General features: G+C 36.7%; 1 protein-coding gene across 5 annotated transcripts in view; it reads right to left on the bottom strand.

The window, feature by feature from the left end:
* Positions 1–20,301, bottom strand: part of LOC149538889 (general transcription and DNA repair factor IIH subunit TFB2-like) — a 189,645-nt gene that overhangs the window by 88,442 nt on the left and 80,902 nt on the right. For 2 of the 5 annotated variants that reach the window (XR_016356129.1, XM_089800270.1), the window contains exon 1: positions 3,541–3,730. The exons of 1 other annotated variant lie outside the window; for it this stretch is intronic. Coding sequence is in view for 2 of the 4 variants with exons in the window: in XM_089800270.1 (XP_089656396.1) it covers positions 3,541–3,544 (4 nt within the window). In the remaining 2 variants the exon portion in view is untranslated. 2 more of the 5 variants (XR_016356127.1, XM_089800269.1) reach the window with 2 other exon arrangements.

Genomic DNA, 20,301 nt, shown 5'->3' with positions numbered 1-20,301 from the left:
AGTTGTGACTCTTCGACTACCTTTCTGTCTTTTTGTCTTATCTCTCCTTGTCCTCTTTTGCCCACTTGGAATATAAATTTGACTTTTAATTAATGAAGTTTCAGCTCTCCTAGTAAATTTTAATATTATAGAGATGACCCCCTTAATATTTCTAATGTCCCCAGAAAGGGACATTACATAATTCTAAAGAATGATTCACATCCAGTTTAAATCTCTATGCCTTTAATAATAAGCAAAAAAAAATTATTTTATTATAAAAATAAAATAATGGAATTTATTACAAAATCATAATATAGCCCTTATCTCTCCATACAAAATAATATAAATATTTGTTGTGAATATCTAAATGAATGTTATTGTTCCAATATGTCTTCTTCAGAAATGAAACTATAGCTATTTATATTGTATACACAATAGGATGTGACCTTTTAACTCAAAAGTCATATTATTTAATTGTATTGCTTCATGAATAAACTACCCTTGTATTTTATCAGGTTATATGGTGTTTTAAAATATAATTGCACTTAATAGGTTTACCGGCACAGACACTTTATCTAGTAATTATCATACTTTATCGGCACAAATTAATTTTCATTCCACAACTTCAATATTATTCCTGAGGAAATCATCCCCGCCTCTTTCTCAACATCCCTGAAATCATATTCCTATGTGCCTAATAAAATGTTTATTCAAGACATGAGTGCACTGGGAATATTGTGCTTCACAAATGCATAATTACTCCTCCTTTCGTATATATCCCCAAACATTCTGAATTGTCTACAGCTCCAACTCCAATCGCTAAACTATGATGGCAATATCATTGTGCACTACACATTCCAAATACTAATTGAATGAATCGTGCTATTTCAATTTGACTGAACGCTTTATTGCTTCTGGAATAATGTTGCAAGAAACATCTGGGTATTTGAAGTCTGGGAAATGCATCACTCAATATGCTACACGGGCTCAAACAAGCTTACACTAATTTCCTCAGAATCTCCTTAATGCTTGACACACGTATCCTTGTTTCTATCTCTTTCTTTGCTATATGAAGGGCTCTGTTTTGGATGTCGTGCTTTTAAATTTCATGAATCCTTTACCAAAGATATCACTGTATCAAATCTTACCATCAACATTGCTATCTATGGGATTTGGTTGTTGGTATTGTTGCGTATAATCAAATAGCATGGGTTCATGCATTTGGGATTTGTGAATTTGGTGATAATACATGTCTGCAATTTCCAACCCCTTGAATTGTTTTTGCACAAGGAAACTGTCAAAATATATGTGTTTTACTTCTCAAAATTGGCAGCCAGTGTCCCCTGAGTCCTTCACAATCAACTAGATTCACTTCCATCAATGGCAAACAGCTCTGTTTAGTGGAGAGCTCTTTTAAATCTTCATATGAGTTTCAATAAAAATAATGAATTCTGAGGTCTACTAAACAACCGCTTAATAGCATTGGCTCGCAGTTCCGAGTTTTGTTGTTGACTGGATTTGCTTCGGGATTCATGTTGTTTGGATGGTATCTTGATACAGTTGTTCTCACTGTAGTATAGCTATTGAATAATAATTGCCCTTAATTTTATCACCTTTCATATTGTCTATTAATGTCTAACACAACAAATTTGCCAAAAAAAACTCCCCAACTTCTCAAAACTATACCACTCTGTATTCAGACTTGACTCTGCATATTTGAATATCCATTGGTAGCTGGGATTTGTTTTCCAAAAAAAAAAATAAGGCTCCATCAGTGGCTCTTTCTGGGGACGTATGCTCCCTGTGAGCATAGTGAGATTCCAACTATCTTTGGGGAAGAAAACCGAGCATCCATGCTTAACACGATGCAAGGTGAAATTGGGTGGCCCTAGGCCTCCCCAAAAAATGTACTTAGATCCTTCCCTCTATCAAACACATAATTTTGATCATGTAACACTTTGAAGTTGCTGATTATGATACCATCATTCGTATAAACAATACATATTGTTTCTACTTTGCCAATGCATTCTTTGATATCCATCTCATGTTTAGCCTTCATGAAATCATCAGGTGCCCTATGAACTTTGCTGAATGGAGGATTGCTGGAGTTACATTTTTGATCTGTTATACAACCATTAGAATGTGTCCTCTTTACCTGATTGCTTTGCATGCAATCTACTCTACCTTCAAAATGTTTCTCTTCATAACAAGGCTTTGAAAATGGTTCATAATCAGGAAATGCTACCTTTATCTCATCAAGAATTCCATCAGGTGTGACACTTCGAAAAATTTTAGAACAATTCTTCAACACATCATCCCCATTATGCATGGCTGATTCCACCTCACCATCACATGTTTGATGTACATTTTCCTCATCAAGAACCTGATTAGATAGAACACTTGAAAAAATTTCAGAACTACCCTTTGATGCATCCTCATTTTGCTTGGCTGATTCCACCTCACCTTCACATGTTTGATGTTACTCCTGCTCATAGGATGGACCGAAAGATGTTTCACCTTCTAAATACACTTCATGAGTTTCATTAAATTCAAAATCAGACCCACTATCTTCATCATGATGCTGATAGACTTGGCTGCATGGAAGATCTTCCTCAAATAAAGGATTCAAGAACAGAGAAAATTCCGACTTGTCTTCTATTACTTCTTCCTCGAACAATGGGTTCAGGAATATAGAGAATTCAGCCATACTATCATGAGAGCTTTCATGTGAATCAGAAATAAAATTCACCAAAACTTTCCTCATTTCTATGAAAGACTATTCTGAAAATCCATAGCTCTTCAGGCCAATAGCAGTTTAAATTTATATAAAACTATTCAAAGTCTACTGACAAAATGAGTACTCTCAGGTCTACAGGGGTAAATCATATGTGCAGCAATCAGAGCCATAAAAGTAATTGCAGCAGAGATATCACTGTTTGAAACGTGATAAAAGATACATACACGAAGCACACCAGAAATAACCCTCACTAGATACATCACCGGCTGAGGAGACCCGTCAAAGTGCGAATGATATAAATTTTAATAAGGAAAAGTGAATGTATAGCAAACATAAATGAAATGTGAAAATCAAAAGGTATTTACGTCATCGTTAAAACACTAAATATGATGAATAGATGAAGTTGAGCAACACTAAACACTGGAGTGTCTTACCATCAAACACTTTTTCATTCTTGCATTCTCTCATCCTGATGATGGATCACAGAGTGTGATCCGAAATGTTGATGCTAAAAAAACGAACACAATCAAATCCAGAAGCAAAATTAAAAAGTCTAATGGATTGTGGAAACCTAATCAAATTGAACAAATACATAGTCTTGATTATAATTAACGCAGCAGTAATAACCATTCAACGATAGCCAGAAGTCATACATGGCAGGAACGACCAATATCTGGGGTGGATAGGATTTTTGAATCAAAATGAATCAGAAAATATGTGCGCTCAAGAAGAGGAATCCAACAGATGATGTTTCCAGTAATACTCAAGAAGTAACAACCATCAAAATGGACTCTATTGTACAATGTTGAGTATGCGTCGGATACCCATTCATATGGTTTGTTGTCAACCACGGAGGGGCTTCTTCGCACAAATAAAGACAGAGAGAGACCATAGAAAGACAAAGTGATCATTCATGAATCACGAAGGAGACGGTAGTCTCATCCCAAGTTGAGAAGAGGAAGATTTTGTTACACGCTGAAGTAAAATATTCCGCAGTGGCCTTCTCACATAAAATTGAAATATTTCCCAGATATAAAAAATAATGCCATCGAATGAATATATTGGGATACGACAAAGAATAATGGCCCGATTATGTCAGAAATTAATTAAAGTTGTGCATGAATTTTACTAGAGAAGAGGAGTTGCATTTAATTATATGCTAATTTGTTAAGCTGGAAACACACTCGTTCAAAACAAAAAGTCATATCCTTTTAGGTTATAAGATATAAAAGGATATCCAAATTAAAGACATACTCAATATCTGAACAATTACATTCACAAATTCTCAAGGTGTATTTTTTATTTATTTATTGTATGGAGGAATAAGGAGTTCAATATGACTTGTAATATAAATTGATTTATTTTATTTTAATAATAAAATAAAGTCTTTAGTTTATTTTTTAAATGGCATAGACATTTAAACTACAAGCGAATCGTCTTTGTAATTATTTTTGGAATTCTGTATACAATTTAAATGTCAGATAAGTAGACATGGTCATTTAGCATTTTAAATTTGATCATCGCAAATATTGTGCAATATTAATTCATTTCCGTATTTGTGTCCAGTTTGTCTCCCTACCAAAGGAGTTAAAATCAATCTGGACTAATTTAAAATGGCATAATATTTGATCTGTTGCATCTCGATTATTTAATTGTTGACAATAAAGTGTGTAAAACATTATAAAGTTGTACGTGATAATTCGCTGAAGTTGACTCTATTGCCTAGATGAGCAGAGGCACTGGTCTATTTATTGAAGTCAGAAAATCTACAATTTCCTTCCTACAAAAATCAAATCAATTATTTAAAACATCATACAAAACATTCAACTATTATCCAGCATCCAATTTCATTTTGATCGAGTTCGAGGACTTTGCCAGCCGGAGAACTCTCAAAGTTTAAATTTGCTTTAGAAAAGCTCTGAACGAAAAAATCAGGTTCGAGGAAAAGGTCTACCCGCCTAGGTGTAGCGGAGCCTGAAGTGCAAGGGAATCGAGAAGTATTTCCATTCGTTGGCCAGAACTGATTGAGAAGTCCTATCGGAGAAGTGACAGGCTCTTGGATTTCCAATCTGCGGTTTTGGGAACTAGCACAATCCTTGATTTTCACACATCAAATGCTTTGAGTAAGTATGCTATACACACCAAATTCAAAGCAATCCACAAATCAGCCTTGATGACCATAAAGGATGGAACTCTATTGATGATGATTTATTCTTGTGCTCCTCAATGGACAAGATCACATAACTTCACCCATTCATGAAGAATTAAACACATTTGTATGTTTTTTGGTAAGTAATTCTGATATACTAATCGAAATATACAGAGTCAAATATCCGTTGACAGAATGCTTTTCTACTTTTAATATCACTAGATATCTTATGTCTTACATTGTTCTTATTTGCTTTTGGTATTCCATATTTCTATACGAACAAATAGCCACATAGTACTCAAGCAACCAACTTGTCTCTCCAAAACAAAAAACTAATCGGCTCTATTTACCGAATGACATTTAAAATGCATAATCACCTTATTTTATGTAATGATTAACTAGCATACCTAAAAAATTTATTAAATTTTTTGTAAATTAAGCTAAGGGATATCTAATTTAAAATATGTAAAGTTTAGAAATATAAATAGTTCATCATAGAAACATTATAGAATTAATTTATTTTAAATAATATAAATAATCATAACAAATAGATAGAAATTAAAATAAAAAAATTTATACGAAAGTTTTAACTTATTTTAAACAATTAAATAATAGAAATATCATAGAATTAATAATTCAATATAATCATAACAAATAGATAGAAATAAAAAAATAACTAAAAGGAAAAATAATCAAAATTGATAGATAAGATTTTGTAATTTGGTTCATTCACTTTCTAGTATTTTAAAAAAATCTTTATGATATCTAAAATACTATTATATCTATTAGATTTCACAATTTACTATTTACCAAAAATCCAAATCAATTTTTTACATTTAGCAAATCAAAGATATTCATTCTATTCCAATAAAAACATAATTTTAGACTAAAAGTTTTAAGTTATTTTAAATAATAAAATAATAGAAATATCATAGAATTACTAATTGAATATATAGATAACAAATAGATTTAGTAACTTATTATTAATTAGGAACGCAATAATAGCTGACAAGCATGATAAACATGGCTAGTTCTTGTTTCAGTTACAAAATTAATTAAATTGAATCATGTTAATGTTCAATATTATTAATATGATTTATCTATCATTTTAATATACATGACACTAAAATGACTATCAATTTCTTTTAAAACGCTAGAAATTTTACATTGATGAATGTTTCCACTATAGAAAACCTCTCGGCTTAACTATCTGTTATTTAATCCAACGGTGATGAATCCAAGCATTACAATAGAATAAAAGCCCAGGTTGGTGAATGCATGAATTTGACTAATTCTAACATGTTACACCTTGATCTCTTTGAAAGAGCGATTGAAATCATTTTGTCTTATCCTACACATGGGGGGGCAGTTTTATAACAGCTTTCATAGTCCTAAGCCACTTTTGTAACATTGCCCACACAAAATATTGCCGTTGTTTGAGATTTCTGGGCTCTTTCGGCTATTCTATCTTTTCTTCCATGAATATCAAATAGAGATTCTATGGTAAACATTTTCTTTAAATGGTATCTTATTTTATCAAAGTTTTGACTCCATTCACATTTCAAATGATGTTAATATATGACTTCTAAATCCAATATGCCAATGGATAAAATAGAAATCCTTATTTTACGTACTTCCAATTTGAAAATTTGTGTTGTGGCAACTGGACCATATGTGATGATGATTACTTCTCTATATTATCGTCTTCTTTGAAAGCAAAATCTCAATATATGAAGTGCTCCGATTTGGAAGCCAAATTTGTCACGGAGTAGACACTGCTCTTTGAAACAAGAACATTGAATTTTGTTGAAGAAAATAGCAGCCTTCGTTGTATGTTGAGACTCCTATTACAGCTTTTGGACTAACATTCTCATTAGTCTAAAAGGCAAGCACACTCTCCCTATGCTTCACCCCTACTTCCATTTGGGAAGGTACAAACTTCCAAGGCATACCTTCAACTACATCAACGTTGAATTGAATCATCAGTTCTTGTAATGTTTTGGTAACTCTTGCATGTCTCACAATTTTCTCCTCAATAATCTGCAAAGACTCAGACCTCACGCCTTAGGATAGTACCACCATATCCTATAGTTTGGCAAAACCCCCAATATAGAGGAGCTACAGTGTAATTGGAATTAACCATTGCCACAAGTAGTGAAAGAAGATACAAGAGTGTAGATTGTGATTCATAATTGCCAACCTAGCCCATTGATAACTTATGAGACCCTTTAATAGCACCGGACCATTAAGTATGACAAGTTCCTTCAAGAAAACAAGTAGAAATGATCCCAAAAAATAATCTAAGTTCCTAGATGTGCAAAACTGTATGCATATCCCAAAATTGGCAAATGACCCTATGTTGAGCCTATGTCATGGTTCTTTGAAAAATGTAACAGCCTGTGAAACGATGCTATTACACCAATTGGTTTTACTTGAAGATCAATCAGCCTCCGGTATAGATTATTCAATGTAGAATGTAAAATTCCTTTTGTAGTTACATCAAATGTTGATGAAGTATCTTGTGTAGCATTTATCCAATTTATAATAAGTTGATGGTGAGAATCTTGATTGTAACACAGATTTCCACCTTCAGATGCCAAATTGCCTCAATATTCACTAATAGTAAAAGTGGGATCTGATGCCTCAATATATTTTGACACAGCCATCCAAAAAACCTCGGGAAAAAATCAAGGTGCCAACCATCAAAACAAGTATCGCCATGCAACCAATTTAACCACTCTTTTATGTCTTTCCATACCAAATCCTGAAAGTTATCAATATTTGGTGCTAGGTGAAAGAAATCACCACTTGAAGGATGGTCACAACCTTGAAAACTGGGAAAATCACAAACAATAGCCTCAAACTCTAAGAAATCCTTCCCCCAAAATGTTCCATACATCGTTTGACTATATTTCTAAGCATAATGATGGTTTTAAAAAATCACGTAAAGCCACAATCAGATGTGCTCGTCTCAATTGTCTCATTCTCTATGATCCCATACTTTTATTTGAGATGAACAATCCTTATTGTAATGGGTTTCCAACATATTTATTTGCAGGATAAAAATATGAAATAAGTATTCAGAATAAACTGAATCACTTAATTGCCAAAATAATAATGACCTTAGGATTGTAATAACCTGTATGATCATTGAGGTTTATTTAGTATGAATAGTTTGACTTAAGGATATGAAAAGTGTATTTTAAATCTAATCATAATGATAATAAAACTTCTAGGTAAACTATAGGATAGAAAGATTAGATGCTCAAATGGAGGCCCAAAATTTTGGAAATCAGGGCTCCATCACTATCGCTTGTCTAAGGCATATGTTTTAGCCTCATGTAAAGTTCCCAAGGTACGAAGGGACCCAAATCTATACTTAGTTACGCCTAGCAAAGAAGGTAATGGTTTCTTGAGGTCCGTACAAAAGCTAGGAGGGGAATGTACAGAGTGCGTACGGTGGTGAGAGGATGAATGACCATACAACAATGCTTGGCCGTACAAAGTGTCTTGGTAGAGGCACACGGTGGGTGGTGTTAGGTCATACGGTATATAGCCTTGTGGATGGCATATGGTGGATATGGAGGGGGCCCATATGGAGTGTGTTGGAGGGAAGGCGGACTGTATAGTATGCAAGATAGGGGAGGCACTGACCGACTTGATTGGTTGTACAGTGGTGATGGAGGGTGTATGGAGGGGTGAAGGCCGTACGGTGGTGCTAGAGGGTGTACGAAAGGAGTAAAGGGAGTGGGAGTATAGAGGATGACAGAAGATTGTGTGATCCGATAAGACTTCAATCAATTTGTTAACTGCATGGTCTTAATATAATCAATGAACATACACTGGTGCACCCGAACTATACAAAATTAAAGATATATTCTAGAAGAAAATGATATCAGCAAACAATATTAATGCTCCAATAGGGTGAGGGTTGAATCCCACCGAAACTGGAATAGCCAAATAGCGAAGATCTTTCACTTCTAAAATGGAAAACAATTCATAACTCCAATAGGAATTCACGATACAAAGAAATAATCCAAATTGCATACTAACTACTACCTACATGCCATGCTTAAATACCCTTCAAAGGAACTCTCGAGGGTTTACAAAGACAACCGACGACAACACCTACATAAACAATTAAAATAAAAATGGATCTGAGATATACTAAATCAATTGGCCCATAAACAATGATTATTTATTTATTTGATGACACAAACATTACACCTCACATTCATGTACTCCATGAAAGTAATGGCTTCCATAAACTCCTCTCCAACACTTTCCCAATCTCTCCTAAATGGAGCCTATAACTTGGTAATTTGTGGTTCTTGTCCTTTCTAAGCTGGAACTTGAGGTGGAGAAGTAGGTACAGTAGGTCTCGAACAAACAATCCTTACTGATCTACGTACTTGTTCAAAATTTTCAGCAACTTGCACTCCACCATTTGGTCCATTATGGGATCTTTATTACCTTCATTATGATCTCCATTATTTCCTCAATTATTTCCTGCATTGTTGCCTCCATTTCCATTATTATTTCCACTTGTATTCACATAAATGTCCATCTATGTAGCCACCATTTGAACTTAAACATTCATTTGTTGATTCTGCTCTTGCAATATTTTCTTAGATAATCATCGTCCTTGTGCTATTGTATCAAATAATTGCAAAAAACTCTCTTCTCCCAAATCCCTAGCATTCCTATCACCCATAATTTCAACAACTGGTTCAGCTGCTATAAACAGTTCTTGATTTTCTTCTTCTTGATCTGCATTTAAGTGTTCTCTAGTTCTCCCTAAGTTATAATGGTGTGTTAAGGGCTGACACAGTCCGATTTTTAATTGGATTTTGATGTTTTTACCCACAAGGATGCAAAGATTCACCACTTTAATACCACTGTAAAGATCCACACCTATTCCCTACTAAGTTTTGGTCTCCATGACTTGGGAAATTATGGCAGAAATTTTATGCAAGGAATTTTTAGCCGAGTTCTATTTCTTGTTCAATTTTTATCCATTCATGAGATTGTATTGATAAAAAGAATTGTAGATGTTTACACAATATATATCAATATATAGAATCAACACTAACAACACAATTTAATCATTTCATACTCAACTCAGGAATAACATACAAGTCTTTATTAAGAAAAAGACCAACCTGGTGACATAGCTCTATAGAGTTCCTAGTGTCAATTCAACCCACTGCGATTATAGAATCCCACTGTTTATGATGTGTTGTTCAACTTTTCCTAACACCCACGCCCTACCACAAACTTTCATGAAACCATTGAAAGAATTCTACACACCACTTTGATAAGAGTTTCCACAGTGTATCATTTTGTCTAGAAACTTTCATATACATAGATAATCAAAGTCACCTGTGTGAGCTATGAGAAGTGGTTCAAATAGAAAAGTAATTTCTAGACTTGTTTGGACTGATATTTATTCAGCAATAACAATTTCTTTGCTGCTTGTTCTTGTCAAAGACCAATTCTCCTCATTCTAATATGAGAAATATATGGTCACTGTAAACCTTGAATGTGTCAATTCCCATTGTCGGCTTCCATCATAGACACAATAGTAACAATTTTCACCAATATTCCAAGACCACCTCCTCTGGTGTCAGAACTACTGAATCTAAGGGGGCTAAATCTCAACAATTCCTTCAAAGAAATAATTTGCAATCCCAATAGTCACCCGACTATGCTCTTGCAAAAAACTTCTTTGATATCTTTACTTTGACCCATCCTATATCCTCCTACATCCTCCGTTCTTCTCAAAAACTTGCCCCACCACCTCCATCTACAGCAATGCACGATTCATCGAATCCACCTTCTACTGTTACACCACCCTCGTGGCCTCCAAAATAAGCCAAGGGATTGCCTAGACAAATTACATGTACATTCACATAGATTAGGTAAAACAATATAGATTGCAATATCATTAATGTTTATAGTGGTCCTCAAATTGTTAATTGCAAAAAATTAATGTTTAGAGTTTTTTTAATATTTTTAATCTCTTATTTTCTCCCTTTTAAGGATAAGTGTGATAGAAACATCTCAACCCATTAACTCCAAGATCCTTTTTAACTCCTGCATTAGCCCTCTAGATCAAATGATTCGGGCTAATGACCAATTTTGGATGACGTATATATGTGAGGGACATTACAACTGTAATATCCCCGTCATAAAATAGATTATTTATCAAATCTTTGTTAATGGGCTGATTGATGTAAAATATCTCAGACCCATTTAAGTTTTGTTTCCATAGGTAAGTGTAGCCATTGGCTATATTTGTACACCCTCAGCAAGTTTTCCCTAAGGGTATTTAAGCACGGCTTGTAGGTAGTCGTAGGTATGCAATATGGATTATTTTCTCTGTACTGCGAATTCCAATTGGGATTCTCTGTTGTTCGCCATTTCAAAAGTGAAAGATCTTCCCTACTTGGCTATTCTAGTTTCGGTGGGATTCAACCCTCACCCTATTCGGTCGCCTATATTACTTCGCTCAGATTTCGCAAATCGGAGCACTATATTTTGGGAAATATTAATTGAAGGATTATATGTGTTCGATCTTCATTCTTGTTTGGGTTTATAAATTCAAATCTCTAAGCGTTTGGGTTACAACTATTCAACATTCCCTTTCCGTCCGCACACCATCTGTCACCATCACTGTACACATACCCATCACCACTCTGTACGGCCATCTGGGCCTACCGTATGACTATCTCCTTCTCTCCTCCGTACAACAATTTTCCTACTCCACCTACCGTATAGACTACTCCAGCCACAATACAACCCCCTTTACTGACTATACGACCAACCTATGTGCCTACTACCTGATACCATACAGACTCCTTGTATGCTTGCATACCGTACAATCATCATTGTTTCTCATCCTCTCATTGTATGGCCTGATACCGTATATCCATCTACTACTCATCGTCCCACCATATGACCTGTACCGTACGACCTCTCCCTTGTTTGTGCCTCCTTAGTTGTTGTCCATGCAACATTCCATACTACTAGAGTAATACCACACTATCCCCACAGTAGCTCCACCTGAGTGCCATTTTCAGTATCTGATGGAGAAAATTGTTTCGATGATCCTGTAGGGAATGGGAACATTACAGTGGTATAAGAGCTTCGATTGTACCAACCTGTGGACAATGAATAAGAGTTTATATTCGAAAGAGAAGAATAACCCATTCCGTTGATAGAACAATTGCCGAACTAGAACCCACAGCTACTGAACTCATGACACTACTAAGAAAACTTGCAAGGAATTAGGCACGAATCAATGATACTCAGCGACTCATGGAAGAGACTCTCAAGAAATTGGTAGAAAATGAAATATCCGGTGAATAAAATGGTCATAGTGTGGACTCGGTGTCAAGTAAAGAAAACCCTCATCCAGTATGATCTCAACCTTCCATGTTTTATTTTCCCCTATTGACAGAGGCACCACCTAGAGGGAAGCAACCGACCTTTGAAGAAACGAAAGAACAACTAAGAGAAGACTGGAAGAATGCAAATTTTGAGGAAGATATATCCTACAAAGATTATGCAGATCTGAGAATCAGATATTCGGGAGGCGGAAACAGAGGATATTTTAATGATGATCTCAAGAGGAACTTGAGTAAAGTAAATCTATCACCATTTGATGGATCTGGTTCCATATCTGCGCAAGCGTGGGTAATGAAGGAAGATACTTACTTCCATCTTAATCCCATGCTAGAAGAAGCAATTAAATTTATAGCCTTGCACTTAGAGGGAGTTGCGCATGAATGGTGGCATCACGACACAATCACACTGGGGCATCATCAAATAAATACCTATGCGGAATTCACTGAGAGATTGATAGATCAATTTGATGGTAAAGATTCAGAACTCAATTTCAAAGATTTGGCATAGTTGACACAAACTGGATCGGTTGACCAGTACATTGAGGAATTTCAAAAACTGTCTATTTTGGTCACAAACATTTCTGAAAGAAGACGAATAGTGCTCTTCATGGACGGACTGACAAAACCACTGAAGAGTTGGGTAAAAGGGTTCAATCTTGCCACCCTGTCAGAGGCCATTAAGAAGGCAAGAAGTATGGCATCATCATCGGCGTCATCCTCACGAAGTTACTCACATTCCAAACTATCGGTGTTTCCAAGGGACAAAGTTAACAAACCTCCACCAAGAAATTTGTCATTGGACGAAGCTACCAGACAGGAGCTCCAAAGGAAGAAACTATGTTTCAACTACAAAGGACCATGGGAAACTGGCCGCAGATGCCTCGGGAAAGGAAAATCCATTACATTGAGGTCGTGTCCGATGATGAGGACGAATAAGAAGATATACCCTTCAAAGACAACCAACCCCACGAGGACACCAAAATGGTTAGTTTGAACCATACAGAAAGAATTACAGCATTGGTATGACATGAAGGACCTATCTCCCTTGTCGGTAGTCCAAGGTGCATGGTGTTTCGTGTACGGGGAACCCTTCAAAGAATAAGGGTTATGGTGATGCTCGATAGTGGGGCCACTCTAATATTTCATAAACTCATCTTTAATGAATCCCTCCTGCACACACCTTGTTCCTAAGCTAAGTATCACAATGGCGAATCACAAGGTGACCGAGGATTTCTTCACAGTGGACCTTGATGACATGGAGGTTATTTTGGACATACAGTGGATGGAGACACTTGATGAATACACTCAAAGCTTCAAACTAATAGACTTATGTTTTGTTGTTAATGGAAAGAAGGTCATCCTCTACGGAATGGCAAATGAGGTTCCAAAAGAAGTTTCTACACATCGGATGGAGGCAATTTTTCGACATGATGATGTTGCTTGGGCTGCACATCGTTTTGACTCGACAGAACTTATAAAAGGGCAACGAACACCTCCCCAAGATGATGATCTCCAGAATATCTTGAGTGATCATGATAAAGTTTTTATAGACATTCCTCTTGGCATACTGCCTCGTTGAGGGTTTGAACATACTATTAAGTTGGAAGCAGGAGCCAAGCCGATCATAACCACACCCTATCGCCATCCCAAGAAATTCAAAGATGAGATCGAAAAGACGATTCACAAACTACTAGAGAAAGGATGGATCGTCCCAATTCTAGCCCTTTTGCGTCATTAGTGGTATTGATCAAAAAGGACGGGATGATGCACATGTGTGTGGACTATCGTGCGTTGAACAAAAAAATGGGTATCCCATTCCAAGGATAGATGAGTTGTTGGATGAATTACATGGTGAAGACTATTTTTTAAAATAGATCTTTGTTCCAGTTACTACTAGATCCGCATGAGGGAAGAAGACATGGAAAAGACAGCCTTTCGTTGTCACTACGGGCATTATGAGTTCTTGGTCATGCTGTTCGGATTAATGAATGCACCCGTTACATTCCAATCATGCATAAATCACATCTTCAACAAACAATTTTGTAAGTACTTACTGGTATTTTTTGATGATATTCTTATTTATAGAAGGACATGGGAAGAGCACCTGAAGCATCTAGATGAAGTCCTAAGGATCATAAAAGATTAGTCTCTGTTCGCTAAGTGGTCCAAGTGTGAATTTGGTATGACAGAAATATTGTACTTGGGGCATGTTGTTAGTAAATATGGAGTTCAAATTCATCAGGAGAAGATTTAGGCTATCCTTGATTGACCTCCCCCAAAATCACTCATGGAATTGCAATGATTTTTCGGACTGCACAGTTATTACCAGAGGTTCATTAAAGGATTCTCTCAGCTCAGCGCACCCTTAACGGATCTGACAAAGAAGGGTTCTTTCTAGTGGAATGAAAAGGCACAACCCACTTTTGATAAGCTAAAAAGAGGCAATGAGCACTTGTCCTGTACTTGCATTACTTCATTTCACTCGACCATTCATTCTGGAGTGCAACATGTCCGGAGAAGGCATTGGCGCAGTATTGATGCAAGATAGAAACCCCATTGTCTATGAGAGCAGGAAGCTTACACAAACAGAATGTTTATATTCCATTTATGACAAAGAGATGTTAGTCATCGTACATACACTAACCAAGTTGCGATAGTATCTGGCGGGTGCCAAGTTTGTCGTTTGTATGGATCACAATAGCTTGATATATTTTCTAGAGCAACAGGACTTGAACGAGAGACAACAAGAATGGGTAAGCAAGGTTTAGGCTTTTGATTTTGATATTGAATATGTGAAAAGAAAATAACAATGTGGTTGCAGATGCTTTGTCCAGGAAACCTTCCATCTGCTTACTGACCCATATTTCAATTGACTAGAAAGCACATTTGTTGGTAGAATATTCCAAAAACACATTTTCCTATGAGCTAATGGATGGCAACACCCAAGATAATCAATACAAAATGGTGAATGATATCATTTACTATAATAATTGAATATATTTAGTGCCGGAATCCAAATTGAAGCAAAATATCTTGAAGGAGGTACACAACTCACCCTTGGTCAAACACCCGTGCTTCCTCAAAACTTACAAATGTCTCAAGGAGAGGTTTTCATAAAAAGGTCTTAAAGGAGACATATTGCAGTATGTAAGAGAGTGTATGGTCTACCAACAGAACAAATCCAAACATACTCTACCCATCAAGTTACTACAACCTCTACCAATTCCAAAATAGAAGTGGGAAAGTATCTCGATGGATTTCGTAACTAGACTTCCCAAGGTGGACGAAAAGGATTCTATCTTCGTGGTGGTTGACAAACTGACAAAGTACACGCATTTCTTTGCCATCCCCTCAACTTTCCAAGCTACACAAATTGTTGATCTTTTTTTTAGAGAAGTCTTTCGCCTGCACGGGTTACCCCGAAACATTGTCAGTGATCAAGATGCGCGATTTATCAATATCTTCTGGACAGAACTGTTTCGGTTGGCAAGGACAAAATTGTCACCAAGTACTAGTTACCACCCTCAGATAGACGGACAAACGGAGATTGTGAACAAGTGGCTCGAAGGATACCTTTGAAACTACGTTTTGGCACAACAACGGGCGTGGGTCAAATGGATACATCTAGGGGAATATTGTTACAATACAATGTACCACATGTCCATCAAGATGGCACCATTTAAAGCTCTATACAGGTACAAACCCCTTTCCTTCATCGACACAGTTCGGGAGATAATCGGGCACCAAGGTCGAGGGACTGGCTCCAGGGGGGACAAGACATCCTAAGATACCTAAAGGAAAACTTACAACAGGCACAAAATCAAGAAAAGATGTATGTCGACAGACACTGAATATAGAGGAGTTTCGAAGTAGGAGACTTGGTCTACCTCAAGCTCTAGCCATACCGACAATCCTCATCGAAGGAAAAGGGAAAAGAAAAATTGAAGCCATGATTTTATGGCCCTTATCGTGTAGTTCACCGCATCGGTGAAGTTGATTACAAATTGGAACTTCTAGAGGGGAGCTGTATTCATAAAAACTTTCATGTTTCCTGCCTAAAGAAAGCTGTGGGACAGAATGTCAAGGTAGCTACAGACCTTCTGCTGCTCAATGAAGAAGGAAAGCTCATATTGGAACCGACTGAGATTATTGAAGTACATGAGAAGACCCTACGGAACCAAATGGTGAAGGAATATTTGGTACGATGGAAACACTTGCTATTAGACGACCCAACCTGGGAAGGTGAGCACATTCTATAGCATATGGCATTGCGTTTGCTTGAGGACAAGCAAAATTTGGAACGAGAGGACTGTAATATCCCCGTCATAAAATAAATTATTAATCAAATCTTTGTTAATGTACCGATTGATGTAAAATATCTCGGACCCATTTTAGTTTCGTTTCCATAGGTAAGTGTAACCGTCGGCTATCTTTGCACACCCTCAAAAAATTTTCTCGACGGTTATTTAAGCACAGCTTGTAGGTAGTTGTTAGTATGCAATTTGGATTATTTTCTTTGTACTGCGAATTCTAGTTGGGGTTCTCTATTGTTTGCCATTTCGGAAGTGAAAGATCTTCCCTACTTAGCTATTCCAGTTTTGGTGGGATTCAACCCTTATCCTATTCCGTCCCCTGTATTACTTCACTCAAATCTGGCAAATTAGAGCACCATCTTATATGTGTTTGATCTTCATTCTTGTTTGGGTTTATAAATTCAGATCTCTAAGTGTTTGGGTTACAATTACTCAGCATTCCCTTTCTGTCCGCACACCATCCGTCACCATCACCTTACACTTGCCCATCACCACTCCATACAACCATCTAGGCCTACCATACAACCATCTCCTTGTCTCCTCCATACGACAGTTTCCCTGCTCCACCTACTATACGGACTAATCCAGCCACCATATGGCCCCCTGCACTGACCGTACAGCCAACCTGTGTGCCTAGTGCCTGGCACCATATGGACTCCCTGTATGCCTGCATATCGTACGACCATCATTGCTGCTCATCCTCTCACCATATGGCCTGATACTGTACGGCCATCTATTGGTCACCATCCCACCATATGGCCTCTCCCTTGTCCGTACCTCCTCAATTGGTGTCCATGCAAAATCCCATACTGGTCCAATAATACCGTACTGCCCCCACAGTAGCTCCACCTGAGTGCCATTTTCAGAATCTGATGGAGAATTATTTGCTGTGAAGTTGTAGGGAAAGGGAACATTACAACAATATACTATTGAGGTCATTTTCTCTTCTTGTTGAAACACAATGACTGGGTTGTTCTATGGATGAACACCCTTGAAACCAGAGTTTGGATGAAAATCCAATCTTCTTGAGAGGTGGGCTCACTATAAATTCACTACAAAGCTTAGTTGCAAATGTTACACCGGTCACTATAGTACCCATGAATAGTACTCATGCTACAGTACCATCTGCTATAATACCGTTGTGATCAACAGTACTTTGCTACAGTACCATCATGAACAGTCTCGTGTGCTACAGTGATTGGAACCAATTTTTGTATCAAAATTGGCAAGATTTTCTTGTACCTATTGTTATAAGGCAGGTTGTTATTAATATTTGATTTATTAAAGGGTTTGAGCATTATACATTGGTTGGACAAAGCTACTCACTGCTTACACAGACAATATTCAGATTTCCAGAACTGAATCTCTTGATTGTTGTACGTTTCTGGGTCACAGTGTTTTGCAATCAGACATGTAAACACTTAGAAATTGATGTAATAAGTGTTGTTACAGTCGCAGTCTTGATGCTGGCTATGAAGTTTTAAGGTCTTCCATATATTTGATGAAATGTCCCAGTAATTTGGAGAGGTTTGAAAGTGAATTTACCATGGCAACTGTTTGTTACAATGTTGAAAGTGTGCACTGGTAATCTGAAAGTTAGCAACCATATGTCTGACAATTCGTCTACACTAGGAACCATTGTTGGAAGCTAGTTTTCTTTCTAAGTAATTGATGTAATGCTGATGTGTAAGGCTTTGCTAAGTTGGTGAAGATTTTACTTAATATGGTTCATGCTTTCTGATTCCCAATGAATGCATCAAACTTACCTATGCAGTTGTTTGTATTTTATAACACATTTTCGCACAAGAAAAAGTCAGAAGCATTAATTTAACCTCTTCACTCCAGCTGTTCAACGTAATGCCAATGTTACTAATCCTATAATATAAAGCCAAAATCAGACAGGGATCTTACCTTAATTGTGCCAGCCCGAGGGGTATTAATCAGTTTGCTTCAGCTGCATATTGCATCGATGGCCAGAATTAAGGAAGGAGGATTGTTACCTAATTTCCTCCCTCCTTCATAATCAAAGGAAAAGGGATCTTAATGGGAGAAAATAATTAAGGACCTTGAAAGGTTAAGAGGAACAACCCAACATACAGAAAGAATGCTTAATCAATATGGATCAAGATAATCCACTTCTTCATCACAAAACATAAATGAAAGACATGATGCAACTACAAGTGAAGGATCTACAAGTTTAACGAAGAGATATTTCACAGGTTGGGTGTCTAGAAAAGAACAAAAACGAAACGAGGAGACAAAATTTATGCTTCTCATGCACAAGACTTTGGGAACCTCACCATCAATGTGCTGGTGGGAAAGAGGAAGACTTGAAAATCAAACACATAGACAAAGGGGCAGCCAATGTGGTTATACAAGATGAGCCATCAGCTACCTGTAGCATTTCTATGTCTTTCAACAGGTGGACAGTGAAGAGGCACAGGTTCAATGAGTTGTTCAGGATGCCAAAGCTACTCTTCAGGAGACACAGTTGTGTGAAAAAACTGTTGTTGCTAGTGGTCAAGCACCTACTTCTCTAGATGAGAAGTCTATTAATAGTCTATTCCATAATGAGAAGCTGATTATTCTATGGGTTCTTTGGCAAACAACAGGGATGATAGATAAAATGTTACATCAATTTCAGCAGCATGACACAATTAGAGATGGTGTCTAAGAATCCAATGATGCAGCAAGTGCTGAATTATGGTATCGGTCAGATCTGATCGAAGAAATATCAGTACATATTATACATGCATACATACATACATATATAGACATATATATGTAACAAATCCTGATCAGACCCAATAAAATGGAGATTCATTGCCTTGCCCAGATCGGGCATCTGACCTATGCTTAGTCTGATCAAAGACAAACAACATTATACATATCTGCGATCATGTGAGTGATGATCATTCTGCATGTATCAATATAAATATTGCTTTTGAGATTGGGTCTGCATTTTGTGCGCCCAGAAATGATCATAATGGAGAGTTATAATGCCCTGAGGTTATCGGGCTCTTAACCGTAATCATCTTGTGTTACCAAGAGTCATGTCCACTTAGGGACATGACCCTACGTTGCACATGCCACGCAGAGTCATGTCTCTACATGGACATGACTTCTCTTATTCATATTTATATTGGTTCAATCATGCCACGTAGAGTCATATCTTTAGACTCTCTACATGGACATGACTTCAATTATTCATATTTATATTGGTTCGATCAGTTGAGAGAAAGCATCAAATATAATTCATGTTATAATCTCAAGCAACTGCAATTGCAAGATAAATATATCATTATCATCAGTGGTCTTCTGTAGATCAAAGCCAGTGTTATAGACAGCGATCTTGTACAGATCGATAACCTGTTCATTGTGATTACTGCTCACAGCATCATCTAGTGAAGGAGTTTTTGGCAATCTACACAATCATCATAGAGATATATCAGTCAATATCTTCATTACCTAAGTAAGGACAGATTGTCATACAAATAACTAAGAACAGGTTAATCGGGATACTCTATCTAAAGGTCTTACATTCCCTAACATGGTATTAGAGCCTAATTGGTAGAACAAGCATTTAAAACCGACAGTGATAATTCTCCTAAATATCACTAACATCATTTGAAATTTTGAACATATTAATCATGGTGAATAATATTAGAGTTAAGGATAAACTAGAAGGCACTTCTAATTTTTTTTTCATGGAAA

The sequence above is a fragment of the Cupressus sempervirens genome, chromosome 9 (assembly GCF_028749045.1).
Source record: "Cupressus sempervirens isolate cs-2001-9-10 chromosome 9, ASM2874904v1, whole genome shotgun sequence".
In the NCBI taxonomy this organism is placed as follows: domain Eukaryota; kingdom Viridiplantae; phylum Streptophyta; class Pinopsida; order Cupressales; family Cupressaceae; genus Cupressus; species Cupressus sempervirens.
The sequence above is the reverse complement of the archived record's forward strand: the minus strand, read 5'-3'. Positions and strand labels throughout refer to the sequence as shown.